Source organism: Ammospiza nelsoni, chromosome 11, assembly GCF_027579445.1.
Source record: "Ammospiza nelsoni isolate bAmmNel1 chromosome 11, bAmmNel1.pri, whole genome shotgun sequence".
NCBI lineage: Eukaryota > Metazoa > Chordata > Aves > Passeriformes > Passerellidae > Ammospiza > Ammospiza nelsoni.
The window spans coordinates 14102690-14129523 of record NC_080643.1 but is presented as its reverse complement, the minus strand read 5'-3'; the positions used below and the strand labels follow the sequence as shown (position 1 = coordinate 14129523).

Here is a 26834-nt window from a genome sequence, read left to right as displayed (position 1 = left end):
CCAAGGGCTGGAACAACTCTGCCATGGAGACAGGCTGAGAGAGTTGTGGTTGTTCAGCCTGGAGAGGAGAAGCCTTTGAGGAGCCCTGAAGTGTGCTTGTAAGAGATGTAGATTTTTTACCAGGGCCTGTAGTGACAGGGCAAGGGGCAGTGGGTTTAAAGCAAAAGCTAGCAGGTTAGACTGGACATAAAATGCCTTGTGCTGAAGGTTGTTAGGCACTGGAACAGGTTGTCCAGAGAAGCTGTGGATGCCCCATCCCTGGACGTAGCCAGGAGCTCAAGGCCAGGCTGGATGGGGCTTTAAGCAAACTGTGCTAGTGAAAGATGTCCCTGCCCACTGCAGGGGGACTGGACTGGATGACCTTTAAATGTCCCTTCCAAACCCAACCCAGATTCTGGTCCTCTCTGCTGGGCCACAGCCTACCAACAGGAGACAGGGATGAAGCCTGGGTGCTCAGAGCTGTTCAATGAAGGGCAGCCAGAGGCTGGGGCAGAGCCATTGGCCCCAGAGATGGCTGGGCAGAAGCAAACTGCTGGAGGGAGAGGCAGGCAGACATGCTTTACACCAATAATACCTCAAACATCAAGGAAACCCCAACATCTCAGCTTGCAGCTCCAGCAGGGTGCACATGGAGCCAGGCAGGCCAGAGCCAGCTCCAGCACATGGCACAGCAGCACCAGGCTGCCAAGGGCTGGGGAACAGCTGCTGCCTCCCAGCCTGGAGAAACTCACACTTCAGGGCTGGTGAGACTGCTCCCACGCACGTGCACTTTACTTTCAAATCCTCTGGGCTGTGAGGTGTTTCAGAAACAGAAGGTGATATTATTGCAATCAGGAAAAGGCCGTTTCCATCAGGCAGCAGGAAGAACGGGTGCCACCACCAGCACTACGGCAGCGGAAAACAAAGTCTCGCCAAAGGATAACAAATCCTCCAGGTAGCAGAATGCAGAGCCTGGCAATTAGCACCTCCCACAGCATCAGCATCCTTGCCTGCCCTCAGCACACTTCCCCCTTCCCACGGCAGGCCCCCCATCCTGCCTGCCACCAGGACACCCTGCCCTGCTGATGTGGCAGTGCCATGGCTCCAGGACAGGCAGGAGAGAACCAGCCCCCGAGATCCTCCCTGCAGCAGTGAGAGGGAGTGGGAGGGCATTTGGACCGTGGGAGCTGTGAAACACTGGGCTTGATAGCTTGGGAGAGTTTTTCATTTTCACCTCAGTGAAGGCAGCCCGCCATGCAATTTACACCTTGCCCGCCCGCGCTTCCCAGGCCCAGCCACCCAGCTGCTCCCAGGGCTCCTCCAGGCAGCACCTGCAGAGTGGCAGCTGCCAGGCACGGACAAACTGAGAGCTAAAGGAGTGAGCCCGGGGCAGTTGGTGGGTGCAGGAGATCCCAGCACCCTGGGACAGCTGGCAGGGACCAGGCACAGGCTCCCAGGTCATGCTGGCAGCTACTGCAAGAGTCATGAACACTGTTCTCCTCCCTGGGATGGAGATTCCATTCTATTCTCCAGCAAAAGGAAATAAGCTCCAGCCCTACCTCACTAGAGGCCCTGACACACTCTGGATCTTTCCCTCTTCCAGCACCCAATTGAGCTGCAAGAGAAATCCTGCAGCACAGAAAGAGGCATCCATCATGTTCAGAGATGAGCCAGGTAGCAAGTCCCAGCGAGATAAAACCTCTCAGAAAGTAGCCAGAGGCAGTCAGAGCCCCCAGTGGGGGCAGGACAAGCCTTGGACAAACTGCCAGCCCATTCAGGGCAGACACATTCAGGTACATCAATCTGAGTGCTTCCAGGGATGGATGGTACTGCCCCCAACTATGGGAATGTCACCTGCAGAATAAAGAGCAGATGGTGCAAACAAACACAATTCATGGGGCTTGGGTCCCCCCTGGTGTTACGGTTATTTGTTGGTAATTAGCCCTGAGGCAGAGAGTTGCAGAAGTAAAGGAAACTTTTGCATTAAAAAAAGTTAGTTTTCCGAAAGACTCAGTGCTTTCCACTTTCCCAAGTTCTGCCTTGCTCCAGTACCCACAATGGATAAAATACCAGATGGGGAGATGGTACTCACCAGCTTCCCAGAGCTCCATAATAACATTCTCACACTCTTCCTCCTACCCGACCCCACCACCTCCCATCTTCTCCTCCTCCTTCCCCATCACAGCCACGCACAAGCTCTCTGAAGGGGACTTTGATTTTAACCATCCTGAAGCTCAAACACCAGATTTTCATCACAAGACAAGGAATCTGTGTAAATCCACATAATCTCTCCTCTCCTGAGGAACCAGTGCTGGGTTCCTGTCCCAGGTCCTAGGAACGCCATCACTATGGGAGCACATGGATCAACAGCTGCACACGAAAGGAGGAGGATGAGACTGTGGGAGAGGAGGACCACGGCTGGAGAGGGCTGCCTCTGCTTCAGAGAGAGGATCTCCAGGGACCAACACACTCCTCCCAGCCCTCACAGGATGCTTCTCCAGCTTTAATCACAATGCTGAAGGGGTTGATGCAATGATCTCTGCCACCACGGATGACTGGAGCAATGCTAAATCGCTTTGCCTGCTCTGCTGCCTTGGCAAGTCTGCCAGGAGCAGCAGCTGTGGCAATTTCTCTGTCTCCTGTCAAGACAGGGCCTTTCAGGAAAGGGATCATCATCCAAGATCATCTCCTGTTGTTCTGCTTCAGCCAGGCAGCCCTCTGCAGCCTCCCACCCTGCATGGGACACCACACAGGTAAAAAGAGCCTCTCCAAAACTTCTGTCTTTGTCATGTTCCTCACAGGGAGAGTAAATCCTAATCTAGAGTGACCTGCTTCACCCTGCCATGAGACTCTTGTGGTGACAGATCTTCTTGCATGGATAGCTTGGAGAGCTCCTCATCCAGGTGGACATTCCCAACCCACCTTGATAGCTTGCTCCCCTGGGCCACCATTCACTTGAGTACTTGTCCTTCTGCAACAAGAATGTCCAGAGAGGCTGGAGGTTTGTGGTTCACAGCCTTCTCACACATGTCCTCACCTGCAACAAGTCCTGCCATGAAATCCTGTTGCAGCAAAGCCAAAGCAACAGCCATGGAGCAGGAGCAGCAGTGCCTGGTGCCCACAGCACATGGGGGCTCTCAGTCTCCTGAGACAAGCTCTGAGCTGCCCCTTCCAAACCTCAACCCTTTACTCTTTGGATTGCAGGCATCTCTAGCTGCTCTTCCACAGCCTCAATCACCAGGACAAACTCTGGTGCCACACCAATGGCCCCAGGAGGAAAATGGTCGAGTGGAATAAATACCCTCCCTGTCCCTTCCTACCTCCTTGAACAACCTTGTCTTTCTGCAACGCCCCCAGCTCCCAGGCTTCATGGAATATATTTCACGATGAGCTAAGCTCAGCCTCACACCATCCCTTCACAGCTGAGAAAGCCAAAAAGGGAAGCTGAAGAACTTAACCTTGTTGAACTTGCACAGATAAAGCCACCAGCAGCCCAGGGCAAAGCCACGATGCAACTGCCTGATTCCCAGACAAAATAGTCCTCCCTCCCCACCCACAGGGACTTACTGTCAGGCTTATTGGCCTCATTTGGAAGGCAAGAAGATCCAGAGGAAGAGATCAAGTGGGTTTCAGCCTGGTTTGCTGAGGAGGAATAGGCAAGCTGATCACAACATCCCTAAGCACATCTCAATTACAACACATTGACAAATGTGATGTCAGAAAGCAAGTTTCCAGGACAGAGGGATCTTCAAAGCTATCAGTTACGTGCAGCCAACTATGCAGAAAGATTGTTTGAGCCCTGGATTAGGGAAACCCTGCATTCACAGGCTTGTCTTGGGTGACAGGGATCCCAACCAGGCTCTCTGTAGGGCAGACACCCATGGGCCATCGGTTACCTTTGGCTCACTGCCCCTCCTGCTCCTCCTTCCCTTGCCCCAGCGACAGCTATCTCCACGTTTTAAATGCAAGCCAGGGCTTGGAACAAGTTCCTTCCTGAATGTTTATAAATGAACAAGAGGCATTTCCCTGCAGGCTTTCAGCAAAGCCACCTTCAAACCCCCACATCCAAGAGCTTGCACCTCTCTTCCCCAAAAACCTGGCAAAGGGCAAAGCGAAAGCGACTCCGGCGGGCTCCTGTGCGCTGACAATTCTGTGCTGACAATCCCCGGGTGAGCTGGGCTAATGAAGCCCCCGGAGCCCTCAGCGCTGCAGCCGCGGGCGGTACCGATTGCCCGGGGAAATCCCCAGCGCACCCACAGAGCCGGCGGGCACGGAGCGAACACGGCCGGGCGGGCTGAGGCTGCTGCAATGCGGGACGAGCTGGGGAGCAGGGGGTGTGAGGGAGGCCAACCAGCGGTACCAGGCAGATTCACCAGGGGCAGCTCCAGGTGTCCCCACACACGCCATTTCAGCGGCCACACGTGCTGGCCGCCCTTCTCCATCGGCCCCTCTGCGAGCGGGCATGGCAAGGCAAGGCAAGGCAAGGCAAGGCAAGGCAAGGCAAGGCGAGGTGAGGCTGCCTTTCCTCTGCAGCTTTCACCTCCTCCTCGGTTCACCAGGGACCCTGTGCAGTCCCGCGGGCTCATTACCTTGGTGTGGAGAGCAGAGCACCCGCTGAGCAGCACAGTGCAGGGAGGCAGCGGCTGCGGGGCCAGCAGGGACACAAGCTGAGCGCCTCCAGCCCGGGCTCCGCTGCCGGCAGCACGGGCAGCAGGGGAGGGAGGGGAGCAGCTGCTGCCAGCGACCTTTGCAGGCTGGCAACTGCTCCTCTGCCAGCAGAGAATCGTGAGTTTGACTGTGCAGATCAATCAGGAGGAGAAATCAAAGCAGTTAGGCAAGGACAGAGCCCAGCCTGACTCTGTCCTTTCACAATGATCCCATATGTTCCCAGATGTGCTCCATGAGCTGGTAATGCTCTGGAGATGCATCAAACCACTCAGCTTTCCAGATCTTTCTATCCTGGGAAGCCAACTGCCCATCTGTACCGCTGTTCTGCCCTCTCAGGTAGCCCAAACCATACACAGCCCTGTGTAACACCACTGATGGCAGCACAGCAGCCAAACCTGCAGCCACCAGAGCTGCCCCACATCCTCATTAGTGCCCTGAGACCTGGAGGACATCCCTCCTCTTCCCAGTGCTGATGCCTCTCCTCACACTCTGGGTACCTGGAGGATGGGGAGGCCTTTGGGGAAGCATATCTACACCTCTGTCCCATTGTGCCCTTCCCCAAGCAGCCACAGCTTGCCATGGGCAGGCAGTGTGCTCTGCCTGGGCAGCTCTGTCCCGGGACACTGGTCCTGTGCCTCAGGGCACAGCAGAAAGCCAGAGCTGAGCCAATGCTATGGGTCCCAAAGTAGCTCCCACCAGGAGAAACAGCTTTGAAGGGCAACTGCTGGGAGATGAAGGCAGTGGCTTCTTGGGGTGGCAGGACCTGGGCAGGACAAGTGAACTTGGCACTAGAGATGCATGTGAGAGAGGAGGAGGAAGATGCAACAACAGAGAGGAGCTGATGGCTGTGTTCCTCCACTGTGAGCCCACAACATCTGGCAGCTCCTGCAGCCACAGCACCACTCTGCTTTGCTCATTCCTGTACTGAGAAGTACCTGAGCAAGTCTTTCTCCACACTGACCTCCTGATAAGCTTTTGCCAACTCACGGGCTGGTTACTGAATCACTGGGAGGACCTTACCCCAAGCTGTGAATCTGCACAGCGTGAAGAGCAGAGCAGCTGGCCCCAGCAGATGATAGATATCTACCTTCCTGCATGTCAAGGACCTGCCAGCAGCTCCAGGCAGAAATAAACCCCTGAGTTAATGACAGCAATTGGCCATCCAGGAGCAGGGAAAAAATGCAGGTGTCCACAGTGGGAATGAGGCCATTGTTTCCCTCCCAGAGCGCTGTTATGTTGCAGCCCTACAGAGTGGGAACAGAGCCTGTCAGCAATGCTGAATGAAGCCAACAGGCAGCTGCAGACAGGGCCACTCTGCGATCAGCCATGGCACATTCTCTTCCTCCCCCAGGGCCAGGACACTCCTTCAGGTTTCATTTGAAAGGCAACAGCCCCCAGTGCTGGGACTGGGGCTCCCAGACCAACCACTCTCCCAGCTGCCTTAGACCTCCACCTCTGACCTTCAAGCAGCCCCTTTGCTGAGTCCATCCCTGTGAAGATAAGGGAAAGAGACACAGTAGCAATTTAAAATGTACTAGGAGATTTTCTGGTTGGTGGTGTGTGGAATGGGGGAACAGAAGCAGAAATTTCCAGGGGTTGTGTGATGCAAATGTGCCCATCCACAAGTTACCACTGTGATAAGCAGCCAGAGCCGGGGACTCAGAGTAGCTACTAACTTGCTGTCTCCACTGTACTGAGCTCTGTCACTCCTCTTCATCCCTGCAGGGTTGTTATAATTCCTCCCATTAGCAGAAGATGCAGGTAAAACCATCTGTCTGTGGAGCAAGCACCCGGTGGTCATTGTACAAGCCGCCAAAAAAAAAAAAAAATTCCAATTACTCCATAGCGACAGCAAGTCCCAGGCATCCTTCTGCTCTGAGCCTTTGAAATGTAAAGCCATGCTGTTTGGTGTCATTTAATTTGGAGCTCAGCCTCAGATCAGCAGAGCCTTGCTGAGCTTTAGGAGGAGGCAGCCATGCAAAACATACATGTGCAAGATTCAGATGTCAGTGGCCTGGAAGACAAGCACACTCCAAGCTTCATCAGTAACTCCATTTCATGGCCCCAGCATCTCTCTTTTGCCATCCCAGTGCAGAGGGAGGCACTGGGAGGAGGCTGATTCTGTCCGTAAAGCTGTATTGAGCCTTTGCTCCAAATCAGTACTAGTTTCTCTCTGGTACCCAGGAGAGCTGACTTCCCATCATCATCTCCCCTCTTAGGAAGGTTTCTTCCTCTCCTTCATACTGGAAGCACATTCTTTTTTGGATTATGCGCCCAGCCGAGCTGACCTGGCAGGGCAGAGGCATTCTACCTAAGAGAGAGCTTGTCTCTGACAAACCCAGCAGAAATGCATCTGCTCAAGCCAGGTGTGAGCCTCTGCCTCCTCACACTCACCACAGCACTGAGGAGCCCAAGAAAGGTGAATGTTGGGTGGGCTGGGGACAAAGAAATGGGGTGGACTAGAGGCACTATCAGGTGCTGATCACTCTTGAGGGTAAACAGGCACCTTCCATCTCTTACCAACACCAGGCACTGCACTGGATCCTGAGAGAAATCAGCTCAACGGTGACAGAGGACAAGCACTGGCTTGTGCTCCCCAGGCAGACTGGCCCCTCTGCCCACTGTGGTCTGACAGCAGGGGAACAAATGCCTTTCCTTGTTCCCATGCACTCAGAGAGGTGCCAGGTGACCCACCCAGCACAAGGGCCATGAAGGTGAAGAGAGCTGCCATGACTTGTTGCTCACTTGGAATGGAGCAGGGGAAGTAGCTCAGGAAGCTTGGACATCCTGCCATGCTGCAGACCTCCATCAGCTGCCTCAGGGCAGTTCTGATCTGGAGTAATTCCTTCCAGCCCCGGGCATGAGTGGTGGAGTTAGAAACTGTCAACATTTCTATTACAGGCTCTGATTTTCCCTGGTGTGGCTGAAGCACAGGCTGAAATCAACTGCCACATGCTGGAAAAGACACAGAAGGAGTTCTAGACTGAGGGCTCACAGGCACTCTCCAAAAGCCTGCAAGGCAATAATTAAGCATAGCTCAACCTTCCTCTTTCAAGGAGCTCACAGACCAGTCTGCAAACTGCTCTGGAGCCCTCAACAGCTGAGGCAGCTGGATACCATGAAGATGAACCCAGTCCTGGCAAATCCAGAGGAGTTCAGAGGGCCAGGATTTGGCAGCCCACTGGGACAATCCAAGTTGTCCTGACAATAAACAGGCAGTGGGAGTTTGCTCCTCAAAGCAGGATGGGATATACTGGCTGTGTGTAGGTCTGCACTGAACCATACCCTGCATCCACTCCCCAAAGGCCCTGAGGCCCTGTGGGTCCAGGCAGAGTGACAGCCAGCAGGCAACAGCACAGAGAGAGAAAAGCACATCCTGAGCCCATGAAGGCCTCCCCAAGATGTGAGCAGCTCCACAGAACTCCACACCTGTCACTGCCATGAGGAGTGGCCACTCTGGACACCTCCAGCCTGCTGCCTCTGCCCAGGGCCACCAGCACACAGCAGCATCAATTCAAACAGCATCCACAGGGCAGCAGCTGCTGCAGGCAGGCAGAGCTGACAGAGCTCTGTGTGTGTGTGTGTATCTCCTGTGTATCTCCCTGTCAAACAAAGAGACCCTGAGGGACTCCCAGTGTGACCCTTTGCTTCAGAGCAAGCAGCTGGGCTCTGCCACCTCACTGGTGCCCCGGCCTCTGGTGCAGCCCCAAAGCTGTGCCTTGCCTATGGCACACAGGCTCTAGGCAGGAGGAGGAGGAAGAACTGATTTTGTTCTTTCATCCCTGTGATCTGATCACCACCCAACCTCGCGACTCATCCATCCATATTTTGACTCACTGCAGAAGAGAAATGTTTTCACTCTCCTGCTCTCTCCAAAGCGGGGCCTTTCCTACCGTTTTATACCTAACTAGAATTGAAAAAGTGCAAGTTAGTCATAGCACAATGGTCCCTTTTCTGGAGGTAAAAATGCCACTGCTTTCAAGTGTATTATCTGCCTGCTCCACAGGTTTCAAAGTGGGAGCTTCACAGCCAGGGAAACTGGGCCAACAGCATTTGTTGGAAAAGAGCAATATTTCTGTGAAGCTGTTTCTCATTTGATCGGGTTCATTTTCCTATTTCTTAAGCCTGGCACAGCTGGCAAGGTCTGGCTCAGAGGGCTATGGGGAAGAACCTGTCCAGACAAAACTCATTAGGACTCAGATAAAATAATTGCAGAGAGGCAAATCAATCTCATCCTTGAATTAATTGACTAGCTGTCCAGAAGGGAAGACCCCAAGGTTCAGGACACTGTGGCTGCTGGAAAGAGCTGGACACGTCTCCAATGCCTGACAAAGAAAACCTTTCAAACCGATTGCATCCTCTGGGATTCTCTATAAATACATCTGGGGAGAGCACACGTACAGATCAAGTCGATAAAGAGATCTGACAGAAAAGCACTGTAGTGTTTTACTCTCCCTCCTTGCCCAAGGCAAACCATCTCAGTTCTTTCTCTTCCTTGGACAGCTGTATGAAATATCCCCGGCTTCTCCCGTGATCATTAATCCTCGCTGCAAAGAAGGGGAAGCAAATCTTTTGTCTGAGAAGATTCATCTCTGTGAGAATCTTGCAAGGTTGAGCAAGTCATTCCAAGGCTGCTCTCCCAACTTTCCAAAGCAGCAGCTTGGGAAGGTGAGGTGGATTCCTACTCCCTCCTGGGACCAAAATGCCTCCAAACAGGACCACTGAGTGACAGCCAACAGGGGTCCAGGCTTTTGGCTGCCAGGCATCAGGGATGCCCACACAGTTTGGCATGCATGGGAGGGCAGGCACTGGAAGTTCACTCTTCTCCCAGGAGCTGCCTTTGGAAATGTTCCTGAAAAAGGAGCTGGGATAGCAATAGGCTCAAAACGCTGGATGTCACAGGAAAGTGCCCACTGTGGCAGCAATCTGGGGCTGAGCTGCCAGCTGGAGAAACCTCCACAGGAATGTGGTGGAGGCCCCATAGCCAGAGGCTTTCAAGGTGCAATTGGGTGCTACATAACCACACACCCTTTCCTATAAAAGGCTGTACCAGACTCTCTTTGCAAGCCCCTTCTAACCTGGTCTGTTCCCATTTTGTGATCAATTAGAACTGGGAGGCCACGGTGGCAGGAGCATGCATCCCACACATGTGCATCCCACACCCTGCTTCCCTAGAATCAGGACTCCCCTGTCTGCTGCTAGAACAGACTCTTGCACAGAGTCAGTAAAAAGTTGAGGAAAACCTGGGAGATTTCACACATGTCACAAGCTGCAGAGGCAGGGGAGGAGCCTTTTTAACTACTAAAACTCAAAACTGGTCAGCAAACCTCTCCTGCTCAAAGCAGCAATGCTGTCAGGGCTGCAGTTTGCACCTGCTCCCGTGCAGGAGCCGAATAGCAGAGCTGAAACAGAAGCTGCACAGTTTGCTTGCAGGAGGAAAGGTGTGTGCAGGCACAGGCAGCAGGAATGGCACCAGCACAGACTGGGAAACCAGCACACACTGACTGGTGCACACCGACGTGCTTGGCACAGGCAGCACTGAACATGAAGCGTGGTCAGTGTTAATTCACAGCCTGCCCACAAGGACCAGGGAGAAGGTGACAGCAGATGAGTAGTGGCCTGGGGCTGCCACATTCCTCTGGGGAAGGGACAGTGGGGCTGCCTGCTGCGGGTGGCAGGAGCTGTGACGGAGAGCCCCGGGCCCCATATGTTCCATTAGCTGCACAGGAGGAGCGCAGTCCCTGCAGACACAGGTTAAACAGACCTGCTCCAAAGCACTGCACAACCCTGCCCACCAAACCCCCTCCACCTGGCTCAGCCCCCAGCCTGGTCTCGTGGGCATCCTGCCCTCCCCTGCCCGCTCCACGCTGAGGGCCCTGCCCGCTCCACGCTCGCGGGACTGAAACATCTTTGGGTGGTTTTGTTTTGTCGCAAAAAATATTTCATAACTAAAAGCTGCTGTGAACGTGAGAACTGATGTGATGTGACATCCAGCTGGGGGGTGCCAACCAGCAGTGAGCAGGCTGTGCTGCAGAGAGCCCACTGAAAACCAGCTGTCAGTGCAGGTCAGCGAGAGATGAATGCGCCCGCACAGGCACAGACACCCCGAGGTCCCTCTGCACTCCCTGCCACTGCACGTCACCTTTGGGACAGGCTGGAGCATCACAGTGCCCACCCTTCTCCTGCTCCTCCTGCCCAGACTGAGATCCAGAGCTTCACTACTCCTGGCAGAGAGCACACACCAGCCAAGGGTGCTTTCTAGCACTGCACAAGCCACTCTGGTCCTTGTCCTCAACATCAGCCAAGAAGGGTCCACGAATAGTGCACAAGCCACATGTGACATGACCTACAGCCCAGCTTGGGACCATGCAAGGGCTCCCAAAACACTTTCCCTGGAGCCTCTATCCTTACTCCAAATATATAACAGCCCACAGCCAAGCAGCCTGTCACACTGTCAGCTCTGGTCTCGTCCCTGACATCAACAGAAGATGGACACATCAAATCCTCTATGACTCTCTAGGATTTTTCCCCTGTTATTATTTGATGTGTGAGGATCATTTCCCAGCAGTGTCAGGTAACCTCCTGTTTCCTGGGGAACCCTGAAGACCTACACTCATGAGCACATGGGCTTAAACTGAGGGTCATCCCACCCAGCCAGGCAGCTGTGCCACGACCCCTAACCCCAGCACCCTCTTCAAGCTAATCAATTCCCACAGTCACACTGGGGCATGGGAAAAAGACAGGAGAAAGATCCAGGGCTCCATTTCCCAGAAATTCACTGGCATATTCTGCAGGGTAAGCCATTGATGCAAAGAGGAAGAAGAACATCAACTGCATGAGTCTTGCCAGACCCACATGATGAGACACTGAGGGCAGCAAAGCCCCAGGTTATAGGTGATAAGTTTGGATAAAGGTATCCTGCTCCTCCTTCTCTCTAGAGATGTGGATATGTGGCTTTGAGTGGCCCTGGCTCAGCAAGGGCTCCACCTTGGGCAGCAGTCTTCAGCCTCTGGTCCCCAGGGCTTGCAGGAGAGCCAAGGAGCTCACAAGGACAAATGAAGCTGTGGTCCAAGAACACAGGACTGAGCATCTGTTAGTAATTCCTGGACCTCTGGAGGAAAATTCAGGCAGCAGTTGATTGGCTGAAGCTGCCACTGCGATCAGCTCTCACGCACGTGCAGACTGAAGCCTGAGCTGCTCACACACGACAAGCTGGCATTTAAAAATGCTTCATGCACAGAGCCCGGAATAAATAAACTAAATCATCCAGGAGAAAGAATTTAAGTGGAAAAACATCCCAATAATTGAGTCCTTTTTGTAAATGTTTTATCAGCTCCCAACCCCCAATCCCAGCCTCCCAACACTGCCAAGCAAAAGGATGGCCTTTAAAGCACAGACCACCTGGGATGGGAACACAGCTCCACAGACCTTCATTTAAAACTGCTGGGAGAAAAGGATTTTCAACAGATCTGAGCAAAGGCAGCAAGCTCAGCAGCGTGGTCAGGGGAGCCAGAGGGGAAAGATGAGGTGCAGCCTCACAAGGGTGCTGAGGCTCAGCTGCCATAAAGGATCATTTAAGCTCCCACTCCCCCCAGACAGAGGTATCCATGTTCTGGAGCTGTTTGGGGCACTAGGTAGGGGAGAAGTGTCTGAAGGATGGCACAGACCCTGGATAGGTCAGCCAGGGGAAACCTCAGCAGCACCAGTGAGAAGGGAGGAGTGTTCACTGAATATTTCTGCACTGAAATTAGGACAGAGTCAGACGACATGGGCAGAGGATGTGGGTGAAATGTTTGTTCTTCCATGACAAGATAAAACACATGGCTCGCAGGCCCAGATAACACACATTTCAACATGCTGAACTCCCTGCTGACAAGCTGTCCACATGTCAAAGGGTCATCTCTGGCCAGCTGGAGATGCTAAAAAGTCCCAGGAGAGACAGCAGCCTGTACCTGCCAACATTCAATGGGTAAATAACTGACTTGAACAAGCACAGACTGCCCAGGCAAAGCCAGCCAAGACAAAATACATGGATGGCTGCAACTGGGCCAGATCACCAGGAAGCAAAGGAGATCAGCATAATTAATGCCAACCAATACTTGTTTACAGCTGTCAGATCCTGTTGGCAAACAGGATTTGTTTTAGTGGGGAGGGAGGGCTTGACTGATAAACAAACCAGCATTTGCGCCATTCAATCCAGCTCAGAGGAGATGCAGGGCTTGGCATCATTTCCCATCTTTAACTGAGGAACCACAACTCCATCAAAGGGCAGAGGCACGTGTCTGAGGTTGCTATTAGCTGGCTCAGATCAAACCCAGGACTGGGGGTCTGTGGCAGGGGACAAGGTCTCCACCACAGATTCATGTGCTACAGCAATATGACCATTGCTGAAATAAAAGCATCTGCCTGAGCTACAGACAAGTCACAGAACTTTTTAAGCTCAAAATAGGTCCAAAAAAGAAACTGGAAATTAAGGTCAGAAAATATGGAAAACATTGGAAAATGTGGGCACTTGAAAAGGTTTTTGTATTTAGCTTAGCAAAGAGAAAGGTAAGAGCTGACCACATCCTAAACTGCCATAGCTGACAAGGGGACAAAAGCTTCCTCCAAGCTGATGGTCCAAGGAATAACACATTTCCCTGGCTGTAAACAGGAACAAGCCACATCTTTCCAGCACCTTGTGGAGCTCCTTTCATGGGGAGCTGAGGTGTGAAGGAACACGACAGCCTCTGTCAGGCAGGAGCCAACCTGACAGTTCCCAAAGATCTCCTGGCATCACAGAGTCCATGCCAGCCATTCTTGCCTGAGATCTGCTTTGTAAAGGAGTGATTCACAAGCCCATGGAAGTGGGAAACTTGTGATTACAGAGACCAGGGGAAGGAAAAAAGCTGGGAGTTTAGCTGAACTTGGAGGATACCTTTAAAAGACCATCCAAAGAGATAAAACCCCAGTTTTCCAAGTTAGGCAGTCAGAGTTTGAGGTCAGTCAGCTGGTGCTCTGGAGGGTGCAAAGCAGTCAGAATGATACTGGCATCCACTTCCACATCTGCCTTGGCTGAAGATCACAAAACTGACCCCAAAAAAATCACAAAAAGAAACCATGTTGAGGCAGGCACTTCTAGGGCTGTAGTGAAAGACACCTGCCAGCTCTGCCTGGGATGCAATTAGCCACCTCTCTATGCCAGAGGAGACCAACAGCCAGGAGGGCCCAGCAGGTGCCAGAATGGATGCAGAGAGATGCAGGGACACACAGCCCACCACAGAGAGCTCATTATAGCTAAAGCAGAAGAAACACTCCTTGAAATGGCAGGAGGTTGCAGGGGAATAAGCTGCTCCCAGAGCTGTCAGAAAGGGTCCCCACCAGAGAAGAGCTTTCTCCTTTGCTCCCAGGAGCTGGGAGTACCTGGTTTGACAGGCAGCTGTGGTGTGGGCCAGGAGTGCACATCCCAGGAAAGCAGGGCATACCTGCCTGGAGGCAGAGAGAAGCAACATCAGAGGTTATTAGGGAGGAAATGCTTTTAAGGGACACTAAATAACCCCAGCCTATGCCTTAAATAACCCATGTTCACAGTAATGAGCCAGCAGCCCCTCCTGGGTTCCTCAGAAGGCAATTCTAGCCAGTAACTCACTGCCAGCCTGCCATTGAGGGGAAGGATGTCCTCTTACCTGCAAAGGATGGCTGCAACCATTTCCCCACAGCTCCCAAAAGCCAGGCCTGCACATAAAGTCTGACAGAAATGCTAGCTCCTGTGCTCACAAGAGTCAGGGGGGCAGAGATGCAGGCTGCAAGCACAGCCTGCACATGAGACCTCCTGCTCCATGCCAGCTCATCTCCCTTCCCACCCTTAATGAAAGGAGACTGTCACCCTACTGCTCTTTTTAAATTCCTGTTATTAATTTGTTTCTAACTTTTCCTGTCCCTCCAAAGCCATGGCAGACTGGGAAACACAAAGTTCAGACTGCCAAAAGCCAGCACCACTGCACCCTGACTGCTTGGGAAACACGAGCCACAAACACTCCTGGTAACTTCTGCACAGCAGCAGCAAGCCCAGAAGGAGCCAGAGGTCTCATCCAGCAGCCTTTGGGACTGCATGTCCCCAAGTTAACCCCACAGATGCCATGGGAAGGCTGCTGGAGTGCCATCTGTGGTAAGGCTTCTTTCAACTCCGGCCCAGAGTTCCCCCCCAGCTCTCACTGCCCTGTTCCCTAAGCTGGACCCCAAACCCTCAGTTCCTTTGCCCAACATAACCCCCTCCAGTCTCCTTCTCCTCCCATTCCTCTTCTCTATTTTCAGCATCTCCAAAGCTTTCTCCACCCTCCCTCCCCACCTTGCAACTTTTTTCCTGCCTCCTTCAGCTCCCTCTCCATCCCCAGCTCTCCCACACCTTCTTTCTAGGACTAAGCAGCCATGTCATCCTCCCTCCACTTCAGCTAATTCTCTCTCTCCATGGGAGCCAGCATTTCATCCCTGCCACCGAGTCCCCTTTCATGCCTCATGGCTTTTGCCTTCCAACCTCCTGAGATGGGAGAGCTGTGAGGGACCTGCTCTTGGCAGGCCTGACCCCCAGCTCTCATGAACAGCACCTTTCTCAAAGCAGGCACACAGGAAATAAATAAATAAATAAATAAATAAATAAATAAATAAATAAATAAAGCAAATCTGTCTCGCTGCTCTCTCGGGTTGCTTAAGGGAGTTGGGCTCTGGGGGTGGGATGAAGGATGCTATTTGGAGAAGCTGTCTCCATGGCAACCCCCATTCCCACCACTGAGCGGGCACAGGTCACCTGTTTCCATGAAAGTTTCCCCCTTCCCTCCCCATCCCTCCATCCCAGGAAGTGCCAGCACAGCCCCAGGGGTGCAGACAGTCCAGGCTGAGGGAGAAGTGGCAGGGATGCTGCTGGCAGGGCTGCAAACAGTCTCCTGAGTGCCCTGTGCCACACTGGGGAAAGGCAGGGCATCCCCAGGGTGCAGTGTGCAGGGAGCAGCAGCACCCACTGCCCTCTGCCCCTCCTGGCATAGCAAACCCACCCTCCTCCTGCCTGTGTCCCCACGGTCAGTGCCAGATGGGCAGGGGCCTGATCCTCAGTCCTGATCCCATTGTGCTGCAGGACATTCAGACAGACACAGGCACCCTGACTCCCGTGCTGCTGGGACTGGGCCAAGATCAGAATGTGTCCCCTCCCTCTGCAAGTGCCTGTGGGTGTCTGTTTCCCTATGATTTCAGTTATTGTAAATGGAAATGGACCACTCCCATGACACACTGCCAGGTGCTCCCAGAGCAGCCTGTGGCTCCCTTTTGAACTCTCACAGCTCCATCTCCCCCGTGACAGATGTGCTGCTGGGCCCTTCCCCAGCTCAGGCAGCCTCAGCCCGGTGTCTCCGAGCGCTCCCGCCCGCTCAGCCCCCTCCGTGCACGCCCGCCACAGGGCTGGCAGCTCTGCCTGGTGCCCCCACAGAGAAACGGGCACAGCTCCAGCAGGAGACACACAGCATGAGAACAGGGGATGGGCTCTGCTTTCCACAATGGGGGGAACAGCAGTGTCACCTGCTGCCAGCACTAATGCACGTTCCCCCAGGAGCAGCGGGCAGCTCCCTGCGGCTGGGGTGGACAAGAGGGTCGGCAGAGAGCCCCCAGCTGAAGTTCCAGGATTGGCACCCAGGCAGCCATGCTGCAGCACAGCGCAGGCTGGAGGGATTCACACGGTTCCCCCACAAGGCTGGGAGTTTCGCCAGGAAAAGCAAGTTTATAAATAGTGTGTTTCAACACGAACAAACCAAAGCGTCAGAACTCGACAGTCAGATAAGCCAAGGGCTGACATGGCCCCTCCACAGCATCCTCCCCCACTGGGAAGGACAGTCCCTTCCCTCCAGCATTCAGCTAGCCAGGACCTTCCATGCTCTCTGGAAAGCCTGCATCTGGAGGTGTCTGTGGCAGATGTGCTGCTTGGGAACACCCCTGCCCCAGCTGCGCTGGCAGCCAGAGCAAGGCAGCAGAGCTGGCTTCAAAAGGACCACAAGCAGCAGGGATGGCCACTCAGGGCAAGGGCAAACACAGCCCACAGCAGCCAGCTGCCCAGCCAGGGCCAAGGCCCACAGATTTCAATGTACTGCTTGAAAGAAAGTTTTCATAAGCCCACAGGCCAGAAAGTTTCTAACTTTTCCTCCTGTTCCTGAAGAAGACAAGCTGCCCCACTGGTGAGGCTGGCACTCACAACAGAAGCTCCATAGCACGAAGCATTACACCGAAGGGCACGTAACTGCCAGATCCTAACAACAAGAAAGAAACTCAAGGGGAAAATCAGCTTTTATCTCTGTGTTAAGGAGAAAAACAGCAAGTTATTAGACAAGAACTTGTTTCTCATAAACACGAAACAGCAGAAAAGACACCCCTGTGCCTACCAAGCGAATGGAAGGACATCCCTGCTGGGGAACTACCTGCCAGATTGCAAAAGGAGGAGATCTTGATGGTAGTGCCCAAGGGAAAATATCAAGACATGGCACGTCAGAGCAGCCCCATCAGCTGTCAGGAAGAGAAGCCTCTGACAGCCCACTGAACACCGGCAACGCTCCTCACGCCACATTCGCTTACCTTGATGTAAGTGTCAAGGGCTGGGTGGACACGGTTGACTGCCAGATGGATGGACAACGGTGTAGTGAAGGGGAAGGTGGCCATGACCACGTGGCTGGGAGCAGGGAAGCTGAAGATCTTGAAGCCATACTTCTGGAACCGTTTGATCTGCTCCTCCGACGGCTTCGCGTCCCCCTCGCTCAGGATGCGGCCAATGGCGAAGCGGCACTTCTCTGGAGACACCTGATGGAAGGGGACAGACAGACAGACAGTGTCAGAAGACAGAGGCTCGGAACTGACCAAAACTTCAGCTTGTTGAGGTTGGAGGCAGGATATGACCATAAACCAAGTAAAAGCAATGTGCCCTGCAATCAGGCACACCAAAGCAGGTGCCCAGAACTAACCCAGGCTGATCCAGGCCTAAATAATCTACATCCCTCCCAGCCTAAATGCACAGCCCAGTGGGGAAGGTGCTGCTTCTCTCCTTGGAGTGTAGATGGACTTGCAGCAGAGAAGAGCTAAACCCCACCAAGCTGCTCACTCAAACCTGTCCCAGGTGACAGTCCCTGCAGGAAGTGTCTCTCCTGATCTCACATCAGACACCTTTCTGTCAACAACTTGTCACAGCCATCCCCTTCTGCAGGACACCCCTGCAGCTCAGGGAGGGGGCTTAAAGATGTGATCACAGCTTGCCAAGTTTGTCTCCATCCCACTCTTGAGAAAGTCCCCTGCAGCCATGTGCACATGCCACCAACCACCATGGGCCACAGGCACTAAGCTGGAGAGAAATCCAGAGGCTCCCAGGTCCTTCCAAGGCAGGCACACCCAGTATGGCAGTTTTGGGGTGGGGAAACTGAGGCAGGTAAAACCTGCATGCAGTCACCCAGCTGTTTGTAGTAACACAAAGAGAAATATATTCACTTCTATCCTGAACCCCAACAACATAGGAAACCTAGAGCATGATTACAGATTTGAGGATGCCTCCCATTAAGACAGGGGGTGCAGCCCAGCAATGGGGGTGCTCAAAGCCCTGCCACCAGCACAGTGATGGCCCACAGGACTCCAGCAGTCTCCACACCAAAGCTGACCCATGCACAACTTTCATTTCTAGTTTTCAACAGAATCCCACCACTTGAGTTCAAGCCTACCCACAGCCCTGGGCAGGAATGTGGGAGGGGGCTGGACAACCCAGCCACTTTCCCTGATATAACCTAGGGCCACAGAGGTGTGACAAAACTCCCACAGGGACGATGTGAAGCAGACAGAGGATGCACCAAGGCCAGTGTTTTACAGGTTCTCATCCCCATGCAACACCACAAGGGGATCTGTGCTCCCTGATCCCATCCCTAACTCTGCTGTACTAAAGCCCACCAAAGCTTCCTCCTGCAGTGCAACCACCCTCTCTGCACTCCCTGCCCTGCCTTTCCCCTAAACACCTTCTGATGTCGCAGGGCAGGAGCATTCCAGAGGGAACACGAGCAGATGTGAGTGCAGGGAGGAGAGCAGCCTGCGGAGCAGCATCCACCAGGCTGGGGACAGTCTCACGGCTCGCTCTTGCCCTCCCGTGCTGCAAGAGGGAGCTGCATCAGGGCTGTGCCCAGCATCCATCACTGCTCCGGGCAGGGAAGCAGAAGCAGATCCACCCCAAAGACAGCAAGAGGCAGCCATAAATGGCATCCCTGGGAAAAGAGCCAGATGAAACTAGGAGATATGGAAATCTAGATTAAATTCCTTTAAACATTCAATCTCCATTTATGTCCTGAGCAAAAACAGCTCAATCCCACCCCTGGAGCAACCGTCAGAGGGACCAGAGCTGCTGGAGTGGGCAGCAATGCTAGGCCAGGCATGTTTGCTTCCTCCCTCCTCCTTCTACCTTTCCTTTTCACAGCATGTAGCTCCACAAACATCTTTCCAAGGGTAGCAACAAGGCAGATTTGCCTTCTTGGAATGGAACAGAAAGGAAAAGGGAAAGGAAAAGGAAAAAAGGAAAAAAAAGGAAAAGGAAAAAAAGGAAAAGGAAAAAAGGAAAAGGAAAAAAAGGAAAAGGAAAAAAAGGAAAAGGAAAAAAGAAAAAGGAAAAAAGAAAAAGGAAAAAAAGGAAAAGGAAAAAAAGGAAAAGGAAAAAAGGAAAAGGAAAAAGGAAAAGGAAAAAAGGAAAAGGAAAAAAGGAAAAGGAAAAAAGGAAAAGGAAAAAAGGAAAAGGAAAAAAGGAAAAGGAAAAAAAGGAAAAGGAAAAAAAGGAAAAGGAAAAAAAGGAAAAGGAAAAAAAGGAAAAGGAAAAAAAGGAAAAGGAAAAAAAGGAAAAGGAAAAAAAGGAAAAGGAAAAAAAGGAAAAGGAAAAAAAGGAAAAGGAAAAAAAGGAAAAGGAAAAAAAGGAAAAGGAAAAAAGGAAAAGGAAAAGGCTCCATTTAAAACCAGCCTTTCCCTAACAGATTTGTCTTTTCCAGTAGGCAGGTGCTGATCAAAGCCTCTGGTCCCCCAAGCATCCTGACAGAGGAGTTCTGGAAATTATTGCTTAACCTATCCATCAGCTTTGCCAGTTGGAACAAAACCTATTTCTGCATTCACAGAGCATTTTGGTCTTATCCATCCAACACTTGGGCACGGGCTTGTGGCTGAGCACATGGACTGCAGGAAAAGTCCCTGGCATGTGCCCACAGCTGTATGTGAGCAGGAGCTTGGCTGGAGCTGAGCACAAACCCACCCACCACATCCACTCCTTGCTGAGGAGTTATTTTTGTTCCTGACAGAGGTGGGAAAAGGAGGGACAAGTCCTCTGGGCTGCTAAATATTAAATAAAAAGGAAAAAGAAAAAAAAAAAAAAGAAGATTAAATTAATATTAATCTCGTCCATTAACACATAAACATGGCTGGCAGGGTTCTGGCAGCACTCGGGGAGCATCCTTGTGTGAATGCTGGGAGAGGCAGGAGTCAGCAGGGAGCCCCAGGGACGCTGGTGGCAGTGGCTGCCCTGAGGACAGGCATGACCCTGAGGCAGCCCACATGCTCCAGGCCATGGGGCTCCCCCCAGCCCCACTCCCAGCCAAGAGCAGCATACTGCTGCTGCTCTCCAGCTCAGCATTCCCACCCTTTCTCCTAGCCAGAGCTTCCTGTGACCACGAATCAACCAGCACAGTAATTGCCACTTGCTGGCCACCAGCCCCTTCCTTCCCAGTGCTGGGGGCATCAAATCCCCCATGAGCCATGGCTGGGGTGGATGTCTGGCCAGAGACCCCCAGGGCTCCACCCCCGACACCACAGGACTCAGGACTCAGCCAGCACCTTCTGCTGCCTGATGACAAAGGTCTATTTTTAGAGACAAGTCAACATCTGTGGCAAGTGGCCAGCTCTGGGCGGGCCAGCTCTGCCAGAGGGTGCTTCACCGAGGTCAGCAGAGCACTGAGAATGAGGAGGAAGAGGAGGAAATAATCTCTTCCTCCCAGGGGAAAGGCAGCCTGGGTGAGCAATCCCACCCTGTGGAACCTCCAGGAATGAGGAGCCAGCAGTGCACAGCATCTCCCAGGCCATCATGGCTCAGTGGATAGGAGCACACAGGGAGCCCCATGGGACACTGGGGTGTCTGCACCTGAGCAGCACATCAGGTACGAGCACTGCAGTCTCCACCCAAGAGACCAAGCCACAGCTGGCCCTTTCTTCACCTGCCCAGAGGCAAGAGAACCACCTGCCCAAACACATTCTCACTCCCAGCACCCCGCCTGGCCTGACCTGCTTGTGGGTGAGATGTGGATCTCTGTGGGGAGACAAAGATCAGCACGTGGAAGGTCCCACCAGCACCCCAGCTGCTCCAGCACTGTGCTCACCACTGTGCTCATGGATGGCAGGCAAGGCTCCTGTCACTATGCAGAGCTGCAGGCACTGCAGCTGTATCCTGCACAGCCCCCCTGTGCCCCAGCCACCACAGTGGCTACAGGGACAGGAGGCTCAGGCCAGTGTCACCTGCTCAGTGCCATGAGCAAAGGACGCTGGTACAGAGAAGGGCAAGGTCCGTGGGGCTGCGTGCCAAGCCCTGGAGGGCAGGTTAGACTCTTGCACAAGGAGCAACAGTTGGCTTCCAAAGCCCTGGATGGCCACCAGAGAGAAGGCCTGCAGCCCCAGTGCCTTCTCCAGCCACAGGGTAAAAGCAGAGATGCAGCAGGTGCAGGAACAGGAGAAAAAAAGACAAGAGCTGGAAGGGGAGGCAGTTTGACTATGCATTGACAGCCCAAATTTTCAGGGTCGGGTCAGAGTCACTCCTTCCTAGCCTCACCTGGTGCTAGCAGTGAAAGAAAGCATTCCCTGTGCCAGCCAGGGCAGGAGTTAGCACAAATACTCTTATCAGTATCCATGAGCCAGTACAGAACAGGCTTTTACTGGCCCAGGCTTTAGCAAACAAAGAGCCAAGGCCCTTGATACAATGTCAGCTGAAAGGCTGCAGGGCAACCACAGGCATGTGCACATCATATCCCTGGAGCAGGACAGCACTGGGAATGGACACTGAGCCCTTCCCACAGCACTGACTGCATGCTCTGTGCCCAGAGACCACGGCAGAACAAGCAGCACCATCAGAGTTCTCAGCTCCAGGTGAGACCCTCAACACAAGGAGACAAATCAGTGGCAATGAAATGGCCACTCTGACCACATGGGCACCATGGCTCCAGCTCCAAACCTGACAATTCCTCCAGACAAAAGCGTCCAAGCACGTCTAGCCAAACCCTGCCTCTGCTCAGCTCATCCTAAGAAGTCATCCTTGCCATCATCCTTCCCAGGCCAGGAAGAGGCACCATGGTGTCTTCTCTGCCTCCCTGTCAGGGCACCACAGGACACAAGGAGGCTGGACACAGCAGGCTCCTCTGTGCACAGCCAAGCTCAGTGCTTTCTCACCTCCAATATCCTCCTGTCACAGCTCACTCAGGACTGTGTTTTCATGGACAAGTTCTTCCCTCAAAGCAGGTCCAATCCTTGGGAGAACCATCTTGCAAGCAACAAAACAAAGTTTCTAAAACAGGACAGACACCCCCAGAGCAGAAGCACTGGGTGAGAGCTATCAGCCCAAGCCCTGTGCCCTGCATCAGCCCCCAGCACATGAGCCCAAGCACACATGCACAGCTGCTGGCCACTCTTTTGTCCCTCCTCCCCACGGATTCCTCCACGGTCACACGAGCTACTGCAGAATTACCAGGGAGCCAGGCTGTCTGCCCCAGACAAATGCCCACATGCCATTATTTGAAAACCCCAGAGTCATTCAGCATCAGCAGCCAGGTTCCACCCCCCCAGCAAGTTCTGATGCACTTTTGTTTGTTCCTTGTCTTTAACTGTTCCCATGGAGTACTGGGCTCTGGCTGGCAGCCACCAGGCAGGGTGCTTTCTGGTGGCTGCCTCAGCCCAGGAGCATCACGGAACAACTGTTTCATCAGACAGGAGCCCTCAGCACGCAGCACCTGAGCTTTCAATAAGAACTCTCAGGGGATGGAAGAACTACAGGGAAGCTCAGAAACACATGAGAACACTAGAAACGAGAGAAGAAGTATGGGTGAGAACAGACCGAGCCTTTGAGAAGCGACCATCTGCTTTCAACCACAGAGCTGCAAGTCCAGAAGGAGCCTTGGCTGCACTTCCAAGGAACATGCCAAGGAATGCCTCACCTTGGGGTCGTGAACACTGGTTTCTGTTCCATAATCAGCTCTGTTATCCTGCTGATAGCCTCTGCTGAACAGGGTATCAGAAGATACCAAGCTTTGCTCACCCAATGCCTTTCAATCAGGATTATGCAAATCCTGATGCAAATTTCAGGTGCTTTTCCCCACACAGGGTGCTCTGTAGATCTGGGAGACCATGTGAACCCCAGTGCTCACCTACAGAGGATGAGCTGCACATGCCTGAAGCACATTTAGGGAGCATCCCAAGCTGGGAGCCATGAGAGCATGCTGGGCACACCTTACCGTGTGAGGGTTGTCATAGTAGACCCCGATGGAGCAGAGCTTCGAGGAGATGCTGCAGCCGTCCGTGAAGAGCTGCCCGGACTCTCCATAGGGGCCCACCCTGAACTTGTAGGCCAGAGTCATGCTGCCCACAGGGGGGGAGCCAGCACTCACAACCACCTCGGTGAAGAGCCCCGAGTAGACGACAAAGCCGAAGACAGTGAGCAGCAGCAGCACAACCAGCGCCGCGATCAGCCCCAGCAGCACCCAGTCGGTCATGATGGACACCTGGTGCACCATGGCTCCTCTGGCACTGCAGCAAGAGCAAAGGAAAAAAGAAGGGCAGTCAAGCTACCACTTGGGCAAAGAATTGCTTTCTAAAATTATTTATTTGCAGCAAAATGCACTCTCTTGCAGTTGTTCTTATGCGTGAAGCTTAAAAGAGTGGAAGTCCTCCAGAAGCCTGCTGTATATTAGTGCTACATTGCATCAGCCTGCTCCAATTGGTCACCAGGTACAAATTATATTGCTTCAGTGCCACTTGGGAATGAGGTGGTTTGGAAGGGAGGACAGAGAGGCATCATCTCCAGCTCCTCAAAACTGTTCAAATCCAGTTTTGTATCCAGGAGAAACTAAAAAACCACCCTGGAAGCCTGCATCATACAACAGATAACACATACACAGCACTGGGCTAAGGATCAGGGAACCATAATAAAATAATTTATCATTTATGGGTACCAGGCCCACTCCAAGCAGGGCAGCCCCTTTGTCAATACATCCAGAAGCCCAGACCTTCCTGCCATGATCCAAATGTCCAGATTCAAGCACCCAGAGAGGCTCAGAGGAAGCTGAAAGCCCAGCTAGAAAAAGCATTTCCAACACACTCAGGTACAATGAATTACTGGTATTTCTTTTAGAGGGCTTTTTTTAAACTAGAAGAGTTTTTATAACTTCAACAAAGGCTTCCTGTTTTGTTTGGCATATTTTCTCTTGTGCTGACTGTGGGACACAGCAGCCTGGTGAATGCCTCCTGCTTGTTTTCACCCACCAAGTGCAACCACTCTGGGGAGTTGCAACCCTAACCGTTCCAGAAGAGTTGTTTGTGTTTTACACTCCCTTGAGACACAGCTCTGGTCACACAGGGAACGGCTGCGATGCTCCCCTGGGACTTTCACAGAAGGCAGGTTTGGGAGTGAGTGCTGAAGTAAACAATCCACCTTTACCTCTGTGTGTTATAAACACACTTCGTCCACAAAGTGTCGTTCACCGAGGCTGCTGCTTGTTCACTCAGCTTTACAAGAGAAAAGCCACATCCTGGTAGGAAGCGCAGGCAGCTCTGCTTTGGCCCGGCAAGCAGATACACGGCAAAACCAAACCCTGCTGAGCCCAAACTGGGGCCGCGCTCCTGGGCCAGGCACCATCTCGCACCATGACCCCACTCACCTGAAAAACCAGCTCAGCCCAGAAACGCTTCAAGACATCTGATCCACTGGGGTGCAGGATCTGTAGCGCTGCAGCAGGAAAAAATAAGGATCATTGCTTCCTCTCAAACTCACGGGACCAAAGGCAACACAGCAGCGGCAGAGCGGCCAAAAGGCGCCCGGTCACCTCCGACCTGCTCCCCACAGGAGGGGTGTCCCGAGGAGAACCTGCTCCTGCAGAAGCACGCAGGCCAAGGTTTCTTCCCAAAACTCTGCGGCTGAATGCACGGGCACCAAGAAACGTGGAAACGGGGAACGAACGGTGAAAGAGGACGATGTCCTGCCTCTGTTGGGTGCCCCAGCCCGGCTGCCCCCGGGGACACCGGAGCCTCGGCCGGAGCCGCTCCCGGGTGTCCTGGCAGCAGAGAGCTCCCGGAGGGACACAGCCGCTCCCGCAGCGCCTCCGCTGCTCCCGGTAACCAACACAGAGCCGGCACTCCAATCACGGCCCGGTGATTCCCCCGAGCTGCCAGCCCCACGCCCAGCCCCGGGGCCCTGATGGCAGCCGCCCCAGAGGAGAGCAGGGTATTTTTGGCCGTTCTTCCCGGTTCCCGTGGCTCGTTCCCCGCCGGCACTGGCAGGCACTGCCGGTTCCCCCAGCCCTCCTCAAGGGCCGGGGATGTCACCTCCCCTTTCGGCCCTGGATGCCGACCCTCCCGGTGCCCGTGCCCGGCCGAGGCTGGGGGTCTGCCCCGAGCGGCCCCGCAGTCCGGCCTGCCTGCCGGGAGCCGCAGCCCTGGGCCCCGCCTGCCCGCAGGCAGCGTCCCTCGCACCGGCACCGGTGCAGCCCCCGCCACGGGCGCGCCCACCGCCGGAGCGCTGCGGGACCCGGCCGGCGCCCTCCGGCTCCAAGCAGGCCGCAGCCTGGGGGGACCGGACCGGATCGGCGCGGCGCTGCCCGCCGGGCCCCGCGGATCCCCGCAGAGCCGCCCCCGCCGCGGTGCCGGGCGGGGTCCCCGGGCACCCCCCGCGCTCTCACCGGGGCTCCCGGCGCGGCCGGCCCGGAGCGATCCCGGCGCCGCCCCGCCCCGCCGCCAGGGGGCGGCTGCGCGCCGGGCCTGGGGGCGGGGCCGGCGGGATGGGCGGGGCGTACGGCCGCGGTACCAGCGGGAGGGGCGGGGCTTCCTGAGAGGGCGGGGCATCCCGAGGGTTTGCCCGCCCCGCGGGGAGTGCGCCCTCTGGCGGACGGGCGGCGGCACGGCCCGGCCTCAGCGTGACCACGGGTTCGAGCCCCCCGAGGCTCCTCACAGTTCCCGGCTGCTCACCGAGCCCTCCAGTGTCTCCCCGGCTGCCCAGCCCTGCAGCCCGGGAGCCGAGCAGGAGGGCTGTGGATGGAGGGCTCTCCTCTCCCCTCCCCTCTCAGCCGTGCGCCCTGCAGGGCACCGCTGATCGCCAACGAACGCCGTGTCCTGCAGCCTGCCGGGGCTGCGGCATCCCGCGGCTCGTCCCTGCCGGCTGAGCCGTGCCTCAGGCTCCCCAGGCCTAGTGAGGAGCCCCCGGTGAACGGGCCCTTCCTTCCTTCCCTCGGGCACTGGACAAGCAGGGGCCCTGAGCCTGCAGCCGAGTCAGGGCCCTGAGCACACGGCCTGGCCTGGCCTGGCCTGGCCGGCAGCAGGCAGAGTTGCTCTGCAGCACCCAAACCCTTCCCAACAAACCCTGAGAGGGTTTTCAGCAGCTGCTCGCAGGTTCCATCGCTGGGGCTGTTGCAACCTGGCAGAAATATCTTGGCTTCTGCCTGTGCTGGGGTTTTCCCACTGCCCAGCTGGAAGGAAAATCAGCCAGACATCTCAGACAGCAGTGCCCACCAAGGGGAGCACCAGCAGGGCACAGAAGCAAACTTAACACCTCTGAACTGTCTTCAGCCCCTTCAAGCCTCCAAGTTTGCTCTATGTTGGTCCATGAGCAACCTCCAGATGCAGCAACAAGGAGCAGTGGAGTTTGCTGTGGCCTCTCCTGTTGTGGTTTCACATCCATTTCCCTGCATCCCAACCCCCTTCACTGGGGTTGGGGTTTTTTTGTTTTGTTTGCAGAGGGAGCTCAGCCACTGCTTTTCACCAATGTGCTCATTTAGGAACAGCAGTGTCAAATACTGCAGTACTTCAATACTTGCCTTTCTCCAGCAGCTTCCTTGTGAGGATCTCGAGGCTTTCCATAACCTGAAATTAGTTCAACCTGAGAGGCCCTCCTTGTATTTGGCATTATAACTCTTTTGCAGCTGGAA

General features: G+C 54.2%; 1 protein-coding gene across 1 annotated transcript in view; it reads right to left on the bottom strand.

The window, feature by feature from the left end:
* TEX264 (testis expressed 264, ER-phagy receptor) overlaps positions 1-25680 on the bottom strand; it is a 39416-nt gene extending 13736 nt beyond the window's left edge. The window contains exons 1-4 of the mRNA XM_059480122.1: positions 25593-25680; positions 24576-24643; positions 23154-23445; positions 17236-17457 (exon numbers count right to left, since the gene is read on the bottom strand). Of these exons, the coding sequence (XP_059336105.1) occupies positions 17236-17457; positions 23154-23432 (501 nt within the window). The 5' untranslated portion in view covers positions 23433-23445; positions 24576-24643; positions 25593-25680. The remainder of the gene's footprint in view (positions 1-17235; positions 17458-23153; positions 23446-24575; positions 24644-25592) is intronic.
* Between the last annotated feature and the right edge of the window lie 1154 nt (positions 25681-26834).